Consider the following 10,000-nt stretch of genomic DNA (forward strand, 5'->3'; position numbering starts at 1 on the left):
TTAGATCAGATTAGAATAGATTATAATAGATTAGATCAGATTAGAATAGATTAGATCAGATTAGAATAGATTAGAATAGATTAGAATAGATTAGATCAGATTAGAATAGATTAGAATAGATTAGAATAGATTAGATCAGATTAGAATAGATTAGAATAGATTAGATTAGATTAGACTAGATTAGATCACATTACCATTTTGTCTTCAATCACCTCCTCCAGAACATTATCTTCAGGCTGCGTCTCCTGCTGTGGAGATGTGGAGGTTTCTGGACCTTCTGTGGGTTTGAGGAGGAGAGACGTGGAGGAGTCCCTGACGGGCACCGCTGGCACCGCTGGCATGACTGGTACCGATGGTACTGCAACTGGTACTACCGCTGGTACGGCTGGCATTACCGGTACCGATGGTACCGATGGCATGACTGGTACCGCTGGTACCGCAACTGGTACTACTGCTGGTGCCACTGGTACAGCTGGTACAACAGCTGGAACAGAGGGCATCACTGGTACAACAGCTGGAACAGAGGGCATCACTGGTACAACAGCTGGAACAGAGGGCATCACTGGTACAACAGCTGGAACAGAGGGCATCACTGGTACAACAGCTGGAACAGAGGGCATCACTGGTACAACAGGAGTCTCTACAGCTATCGGGTGGGTGTGGTTTCGGACGGGCACGGTGGGAGGAGTCACCGGGCAGAGGCTGGCTCTCCTCGACCCGGTGTCGTCGGCCATGTTTGTAGTCCTTCCCACCGCCGCCGCCGCCGTAGTCCCGCCGCCGTCGTCGACGGCGGCGACGACACCGGTGGGCAGAGAGCCGGCCGGATAGTCTCCGCCCCCTCCCCCATCCCCGCCCCCACCAGCCCCTCCCCCTCCTTGTCCCGAGGCGGGCGGAGGCGTCGCCGACGGCAACAGCAGGTCTTGTAGTTCCAGCGGGACGCCGAACGTGGACATGCGGTTCTCTGTGCGCCGCCGGGCATCAGACCGCACCCTTATGGTGACCTCATCACCCGGCTTCACCCTGAGGATAATAATACCTTATTATTATAACCCTTATTATTATAACCCTTATTATTATTACCCTTATTATTATTACCCTTATTATTATAACCCTTATTATTATAACCCTTATTATTATAACCCTTATTATTATAACCCTTATTATTATAACCCTTATTATTATAACCCTGATGGTGACCTCATCACCCGGCTTCACCCTGAGGATAATAATACCTTATTATTATAACCCTTATTATAGTGTGTGTGTGTGTGTGTGTGTGTGTGTGTGTGTGTGTGTGTGTGTGTGTGTGTGTGTGTGTGTGTGTGTGTGTGTGTGTGTGTGTGTGTGTGTGTGTGTGTGTGTGCTCAAATGACATTACAGCCATACAGGCTTATTATAAGAATAAATGTCAGAGCCAGAGACCTATTGCTGATCTCCCTCCTCCCCCCTGCTATGAGAGCCTCGTTTCCTAACACCTCACACTTTACCTGTGAGGAGGTAGAGACGGTTCTACACAACCTCCCAAACAACAAAGCCAGTGGCATGGATGGGGTGACTAAGAGCGGTTTCACACTATGGTCCCGTGGTGCGCACCCTGGGCCACTTGGCTGATATTGTGGTAGCGTGAACGTAGCGAACCGTTCCCCGTAACGCATCACCGTTCCGTACCCGAAACCACCTCGAGAGGTAGTTTCGGGTCCGATTGCTGCGGAGTCGGGAACGGAACGCGGCAGTGTGAATACATCCGTACCAAGAGAAGGAAGTGGACTGTTAATCATATATCATTTATATATTTTTATAATGACGCATTATTTTAGCTGGGTTATACCTTCTCATAGTTATACTTGAATGTTGACAAGACATAATAATCCCGCTAGTGTTTGAGTAGCGCGAGCCGTGAAAAATAATAAACAAAAAACACATGTGTGGCGAACGTATTTGTAAGAATAAATACACCAAGGATTAGTCCGTGACGTGACTGCTAAATTACAAAGGATGCGTCCGTGACGCCAATATCATATTAACAGACGACAGTGCATTTCGAGGTTTCAAAGACCAGTGCACACACTGCTTTGGTTGTGTATTGTTGATCTGTTGTTATTATAACTCAAGACAACGTCAGGAACACAGTCAAACTTTATTATTCACTCTAGAATGACTTTTCTTCTGTGAATGACATTCGCTCTCCCAAAGCGTCATAGTCCACAGCGCCCCCATGAGGCACCTATTTACCATTACTGTTAAATTAAATGGTCTCGAGTCTTGGCCAGTGTGAATGCTGGACAACCAAGCGCACTCGGGAACGGAGGGGGAACGCTTCGCTTCAAACGTACCCAATGTGAAACCGCCCTTATGAGACTTTGAAAACCACACAGTCATGTCAGACTCTGACAACTATCTTTAATGTCTGTCTGGAGAATAGGAGAGTGCCAGATGCATGGAAAGGAGCACTTATCCATCGTATTCCCAAGAAAGACAATATCCCTGAAGATCCATTTACACAGAGAGACATATCCCTCCTCCCAACAACATATAAGGTTTTTATGAAATGCATGCTGGATAGAATCCTTCCCTGGTTAGTTGATGCTGATATTTTGTCTAGCAAGCAAAAAGCATACATTAACAGGCAAGGAATGAATGAGCATGTGTTCTGCCTTAAAACAGGGATAGACGATTTCAAGCATGAGTCATGTAGACTGTACACAGTCTTCCTTGATTTTAGAGATGCTTTTGGGACTCTTTCGCATGATATCATCATGATCAGGTCACTTGAGGAAATAAAACTACCTCAAGTCTACATTGACATAGTGAAAGACATTTACAGCGAGTCCTTCATCCAGGTGATCTGCGGAAAACAGCCGACTGAACCTATTCCATTAAAGACAGGCATTAAGACTGGCTGCCCATGGAGTGCAGTTAACTTCATAATTGCCATCAACCAGTGGTTAAAGTGGTTATGTCAGTGTGCCCCCCACGGTGAGATTTCCCCTAACCCAGTACAGGGCTACGCAGATGATGTCCAGTTAGCTTCCAGGGAAGAAAGAGTAATTAAAAACATGCTCACCAGGACAGATTTATTTCTAGACTGGTCAGGCCTGGAAGTAAAGGACATAAAATGTGCTGTCCTGTATGAGAGAAGGAGCGGAGGAAATCGATGGTACCACGCAAAAACCCATACATGCCCGGATTTCAGAATAGCCACAAAACCCATTCGTGTGTTCTCCCTGCATGAGACATACACCTATCTCTAAACCCATACGTGTGTTCTCCCTGCATGAGACATACACCTATCTCTAAACCCATACGTGTGTTCTCCCTGCATGAGACATACACCTATCTCTAAACCCATACGTGTGTTCTCCCTGCATGAGACATACACCTATCTCTAAACCCATACGTGTGTTCTCCCTGCATGAGACATACACCTATCTCTAAACCCATACGTGTGTTCTCCCTGCATGAGACATACACCTATCTCTAAACCCATACGTGTGTTCTCCCTGCATGAGACATACACCTATCTCTAAACCCATACGTGTGTTCTCCCTGCATGAGACATACACCTATCTCTAAACCCATACGTGTGTTCTCCCTGCATGAGACATACACCTATCTCTAAACCCATACGTGTGTTCTCCCTGCATGAGACATACACCTATCTCTAAACCCATACGTGTGTTCTCCCTGCATGAGACATACACCTATCTCTAAACCCATACGTGTGTTCTCCCTGCATGAGACATACACCTATCTCTAAACCCATACGTGTGTTCTCCCTGCATGAGACATACACCTATCTCTAAACCCATACGTGTGTTCTCCCTGCATGAGACATACACCTATCTCTAAACCCATACGTGTGTTCTCCCTGCATGAGACATACACCTATCTCGGGCATAAATTTAACATTGCAGGAGAATGGAAGGAACAAGTTAACATCATCTTGTCCGAGTTTACAGCTAGGTTAGACTTTATTGACAGATGCTCTCTACCTTTAACTATGAAGTTAGAGGCCATTAGACCAGTAGCTCTGTCTAAAGTACAACACTTCTTCTCTAATGTTCATATCCAGCAGAACGTACTAAGTGAAATGAACAATAAAACAGTGAGCTTAGTACGTTAGTGGTTTGCCCTGAACACACACAGCACCCGTGATCTAGTTTTCCACCCCCAGTGGGGGGAGGGCTAGGTGTACCCAATGTGTCGTGGATTTATACTAGCATGCGCATATCCCATCTACTGAGCATGTTGGATAATGATGACAGGGATGTGAGAGAACTGGCCAGATCTTCCCTGTTCCTTGATTTAAGGAGACGCAAGGTCCCTTTAGCCAGGGAGTCAGAGCCCCACTTCCTAGGGTTCAAAAGGAAACCCAGTGGGAAACTAGACACTCACTCCCCGGGCTTTGGCGTTTCTTCGGACTGGCCGGACTTGAACGACTTCTGTGTCCAAACCGGAGTGTCCCTGGAGTGGGTCCGGTCTGATTTGGAGACTGTGAGGGTCTCTGAGGACTTAATAACTGACCCCCTCACCTCTGTGAGAGCTACAGTGACCTACGGTGGACACACTCACCTGCTGACATCTGCAGGTGCTCGGCGGACCTTGCTGGATCTTTTTCAACATCAACAACAACAACACTGGACTGGTCTTAAACTTCAGGGGAAACTTGCTTGTCTTCCCTCTGCTGACCACTCTGTTTCCCATTAATTTCTAAGGAACACTGCTCTCAATGAGGACATTATCACCTTTACAGTAAAAGCCAGGTTACAAATCCTTCCCACCAGACTCAACCTTTCCATCTGGTTTCCCTCCACTCATGTACCTCATTGTTTGCATCACACCACAGGGCCTGTTACAGAAACCATGTCACACATTCTGAATGGCTGCTATGCCTATAAAGGGCTTTACATAGCAAGCCACGACAGAATAGTTGATCTCATAACTAAGGACATATCTAAACATTTTACACCGTCAGTGAGAATGTACAAACATTCCTGTGTCGAACCTTCCATGTTTCAACTCTGTACTGAAAATCCTGAAATCTTTGCACATCTCTCTCTCTGCTAATACACCAGATGTTGTTGTTGTCAATGAAGGAAACAGATCAGTTTCCATTCTTGAAATGGCTTCACCTTTGACTCAAGACCAAAGTCATTAAATACCAGCCGCTCCTCCATACCATCACAGAGCTAGGTTATAGGTGCAATCTATTTGTGTTTATGTTTGGCAGCCTAGGACATGTACATAGGTTGGTTGTAAGAGGCTAGGACATGTACATAGGTTGGTTGTAAGAGGCTAGGACATGTACATAGGTTGGTTGTAAGAGGCTAGGACATGTACATAGGTTGGTTGTAGAGACTAGGACATGTACATAGGATGGTTGTAAGAGGCTAGGACATGTACATAGGTTGGTTGTAAGAGGCTAGGACATGTACATAGGATGGTTGTAGAGACTAGGACATGTACATAGGATGGTTGTAAGAGGCTAGGACATGTACATAGGTTGGTTGTAGAGACTAGGACATGTACATAGGATGGTTGTAAGAGGCTAGGACATGTACATAGGATGGTTGTAAGAGGCTAGGACATGTACATAGGTTGGTTGTAAGAGGCTAGGACATGTACATAGGTTGGTTGTAAGAGGCTAGGACATGTACATAGGTTGGTTGTAAGAGGCTAGGACATGTACATAGGTTGGTTGTAAGAGGCTAGGACATGTACATAGGTTGGTTGTAAGAGGCTAGGACATGTACATAGGTTGGTTGTAAGAGGCTTCCAACAACTTGGGACGCCAAAAAAAGCAGCCAAACGGCTTGCAAAATTCTGTGTAATCTCTTCTAGTATCGGTAGCCGCCAAATATGGCGAAGACGCTGTTATTTGTACCCCTAAAAGGTGTGGGGGTATTTGTCCATGATTTGCTGACTGTACATTTTTGACAGCGCCTTGTAATATTTGTGTCCTTGTATTGTATCTCTTATGTGGACATAAATAAATGATTAAAATGTGTGTGTGTGTGTGTGCGTGTGCGTGTGCGTGTGTGCGTGTGTGTGCGTGTGCGCGTGCGTGTGTGCGTGTGCGTGTGTGCGTGTGTGCGCGTGTGCGCGTGTGTGCGTGTGTGTGTGTGTGTGTGTGTGTGTGCGTGTGCGTATGTGCGTGTGTGTGTGTGTGTGTGTGTGTGTGTACCTGTGTGAGGTCTTCGGTCCCGGGACGGGCACGGGGAGCAGGAGGGGGGCGGGTTCCGCGGAGGTCACAGGGGTCAGGGGGAGGTCCAGGGGGGAGGGGGGGTTACCGGGCAGCTCGCGGACGTACTTGGCGGGGATGTAGAAGGGGCGGGCCAGAGCGTCTTTGGTCACGTGCCACCAGTGGTCGTTGGTCTTGGCCAATAGGACGTAGCGCTCGTTGGGCTTGATTGACACCAGCGCTCCGTCCCGCCCCTCGTACTCGTAGGGGAACTCCACCAGGACCAATCCCACGCCTGCAAAATGTAAACAATGTGTCTCTATGTTGAACATCACCTAACTCCAGGGGCGTGCACAGACATTTTGAGGGGCAGGTGCTCAAGTAAATTATACTTTTTTTTGTTGACTTGGTCTGCCCTTTTTTCCCTCTACACCTAAACCTCTTTGCCAAAAATAGCAGATCTACAAGCCCACAACGCCTCGCAGCGCGAGGCGTTGTGAGCTTGTAGATCTGCTATTTTTGGCTAAAGTTCTCCTCAGAAAAGGGATGCTAGGTTTCGAGTGGTTATGGTAAAAAGAAACATCATATCACATAAAGAGTTGGCGGACCCCCTGTAGTAACTCTGAGGACCCCCTAGGGGTCCCGGACCCCCTGTTGAAGACCCCTGCTGTAAATTGAAAAAAAAAAAAAAAATTTTTTTTTCTTTTTTTCAAAAGGGCACTTCTGGTCAAGAGGGCAAAGGGCAGGTGCTCTAGCACCACCTAGAGTCTATCTGTGCACGTCCCTGGCCAAATGAGAAGGAAAAAAAGCGCCCTCTGCTGTTTGTACTATCGCATCTTGGCTCTGAGACAAAGACGACGGAGCACCCGTGCGCAAGGAAACCGGGGTTTGTGTCTGCCTTCAGCGCATCATTTCCTGTTGGTGCAACTATGTTTTCATTCCCACTAACAATATTTCTACACAGAACACTAACACCACTTCTCCCACAGAACATGGATGGTTTTGGTTATAAGCCACTTGTTTCTATGATGAAAGAGCAAGTTAAAATGTGAATATCTGTACGTGGTTTTGTCTGCTCCGAGGACGCTATTGTTAAATGAGTTTCGGTTTGTTTCTAGTGGGGAAGGATCGGTATACACACGTAAATCCCGCCCACTACATTTGATTGGGTAAAGCGCGGCCTGCTTCCTGATCTGAAGGCACGCCCACTTGTAGGTCAGTGTGTAAACGTTATGACGAACCTTCACGACAGATTCCAACACAGAGCAGAATCTGTTCTCTCAGTCTACCCTAACCCAAACCCACAATGTAAACAACATCACCTAACCCTACCTTTTTACCTTTTACTTCTACTCCACTACGTCTCAGTGGTAGATATTGTACTTTTACTCACCTACAATTATTTGACAGCTTTAGTTACTAGTTACTTTGTAGATTTAAATTATAATCACAAAACATACATTAACCACTTCACCCTATATACATTTTGGCCATTTGAATATAGCAGATCTACAAGCTCACAAAGCATATTATTATAAGAAACCTCTTATCTCTGACATTTAATTTATGAGAAAACACAAAAAGTTAATATGATGCCCTCTGTAATAAGTAATCATTATTAAAGTAGTAATACGTAATAAGTAATATATTAGTCAAACTTACCTCCAGTGAGCGAGGAGGACGTCATCGTTATGGCAACCGCCTGGTGCCTCTAGAGCCCCGCCCCTCGTTATGGCAACGACCTGGTGCCTCTCTAGGCCCCGCCCTTTGTTATCCTGAGTTGAGGGGAGGGGGGGGGGGGGGGTCAAAGGTCACATTATAAGATTATGTAGGTTACAGTAGTAACTAGAGAAACACAGGTCTCCACCAGGTCAGGTAGGTTATTGTGGCCTCCTGGTGGCGCTATAATAAGCCAATGTGAAAAGGATGCCATTTATTCTCAGGCCTTTTGTTCAAAAAATGTGTTTTGCTAAATTAGACCTGCTGGTGGCGCTATAACAGGGAAATATTAAAAGGGTGGCATTTGTTCCTCAACATAGTGTGAATGTGCGTGAAAAGTCTGACCGCAATCTGACGCTGCGTTCATGATTTGCGGCATTTTGTTCAAAACGGGACCACTCCTACAAACTGTTAGCCAATCGGGATGGAGAGAAGGGGAGAGGAGAGGAGAGGAGAGGAGAGGAGAGGAGAGGAGAGGAGAGGAGAGGACGTTAGAAGAGGGGAGAGGAGAGGAGAGGAGAGGAGAGGAGAGGAGAGGAGAGGAGAGGAGATTTGTCTTGAGATACAGTGAGGAGGGGGGAAGGGTGAAGGTATGACAGGTATGTGTGTCATGTCGGTACAAGTTACACACACACACACACACACACACACACACACACACACACACACACACACACACACACACACACACACACACACACACACACACACACACACACACAGTAGAACATTGAGGTTTGCTTGTCCAGATTACATCTAGTTTTTCATATTGTGTTTTGAAAACACAATAAATGTTATTGAAATCAATAAGATCATAAATATCTGAGGAAGACAAGAGTGTGTCCAATATTAATATTATATATATATATATATATATATATATATATATATATATATATATATATATATATATATATATATATATATATATATATATATATATATATATATATATATATATATATATATATATATATATATATATATATATATATATATATGTGTAAAGTGTCTTAGGTAGAGAGTTCACTGCCTGGTTAAATTATACAACAGACACCAGTATGCCGGCAAGAGCAGTTGGACCAGACCAGGATTGGGAGTTGCAAATGGTTTTATGGTGCCAGTTGGTACAACACATGTGATGATGATGTTATGGTGAGGTGGTGATGATGATGATTTTAAACTATAATAGAACAAACAAGGGGAACCAATCAGACAAAGTACACAACAATAAACTTAGGCAAGGTAACTTAACAAGTGATAAAAACTAGGCATACATTTCAAATAAACAAATAATCAAAAGGAACATTATGTACTAATAAACAGGAAACAAGCAAACAAATAATCAAAAGGAACATATGTACTAATAAACAGGAAACAAGCAAACAAATAATCAAAAGGAACATATGTACTAATAAACAGGGAGAAAACATACTAATAATCAAAAGGAATATATGTACTAATAAACAAGAAACAAACAGAACTTACTTATAATGCATCAAGTGAACATACAACGTGGGAGCACTAGCCCGCGGCACTTCCTCCCCCTTCAGACAAATGTTTGGTCTGACACTACCTGGGCCTATATAGACCTACCTCAGGTGTGCCAAATTAGGCTAAAACCAGCCCTCCGCCCACCACTAAGTGAAATCATTAGAGCTACAGGGTCCAACTCCACCCACTCCCAGCAAGAGAGTGAGAGGATTTTCTACAGCCGCCCCATCAAATATCATCTATTTGATTATAAAAAGAAAATGCCATTGTCCTTAGTGTCAGTTCGGGGCTGGCTATAAACAGGAAGGGCACGACGTCTTCAGCCGCCCCATAAGGACAGACAACCCCAGGCAGGGCGGAAGGGTGGGAGGGGTCTGGTGAACCAGCCACTTGAGAGAATGGCAACGCCACTTGGGTGAAAGTCTGGGGCCGACCAAGGGGGTGGAGCCACCTTGGAAGAGGGTCTGGGGGGCTGGAACGGGGGCAGGACCCCTCTGGATGAGGTTCAGGGGAAGGCGCTGGACACTCCTGGACTGGAGCAGAGGGGGGAGCTGGTGCCGGAGAGGACTGGACCGGAGGAGGTGGCCCGGTCGTCACCTGGGTGAG

At 45.5% G+C, this 10,000-nt stretch overlaps 1 protein-coding gene across 1 annotated transcript in view; it reads right to left on the bottom strand.

Annotated features, from left to right (window-relative positions):
• The window catches only part of LOC311054880 (rho GTPase-activating protein 27-like), a 77,922-nt gene that overhangs the window by 60,008 nt on the left and 7,914 nt on the right, over positions 1–10,000 (bottom strand). Inside the window, exons 2-4 of the mRNA XM_084070876.1 lie at positions 7,844–7,956; positions 6,185–6,476; positions 195–1,020 (exon numbers count right to left, since the gene is read on the bottom strand). Coding sequence (XP_083927002.1) covers positions 195–1,020; positions 6,185–6,476; positions 7,844–7,868 — 1,143 coding nt within the window. The 5' untranslated portion in view covers positions 7,869–7,956. The remainder of the gene's footprint in view (positions 1–194; positions 1,021–6,184; positions 6,477–7,843; positions 7,957–10,000) is intronic.

Source organism: Gymnoscopelus microlampas (assembly GCF_963454915.1).
Source record: "Gymnoscopelus microlampas genome assembly, chromosome: 11".
In the NCBI taxonomy this organism is placed as follows: Eukaryota; Metazoa; Chordata; class Actinopteri; order Myctophiformes; family Myctophidae; genus Gymnoscopelus; species Gymnoscopelus microlampas.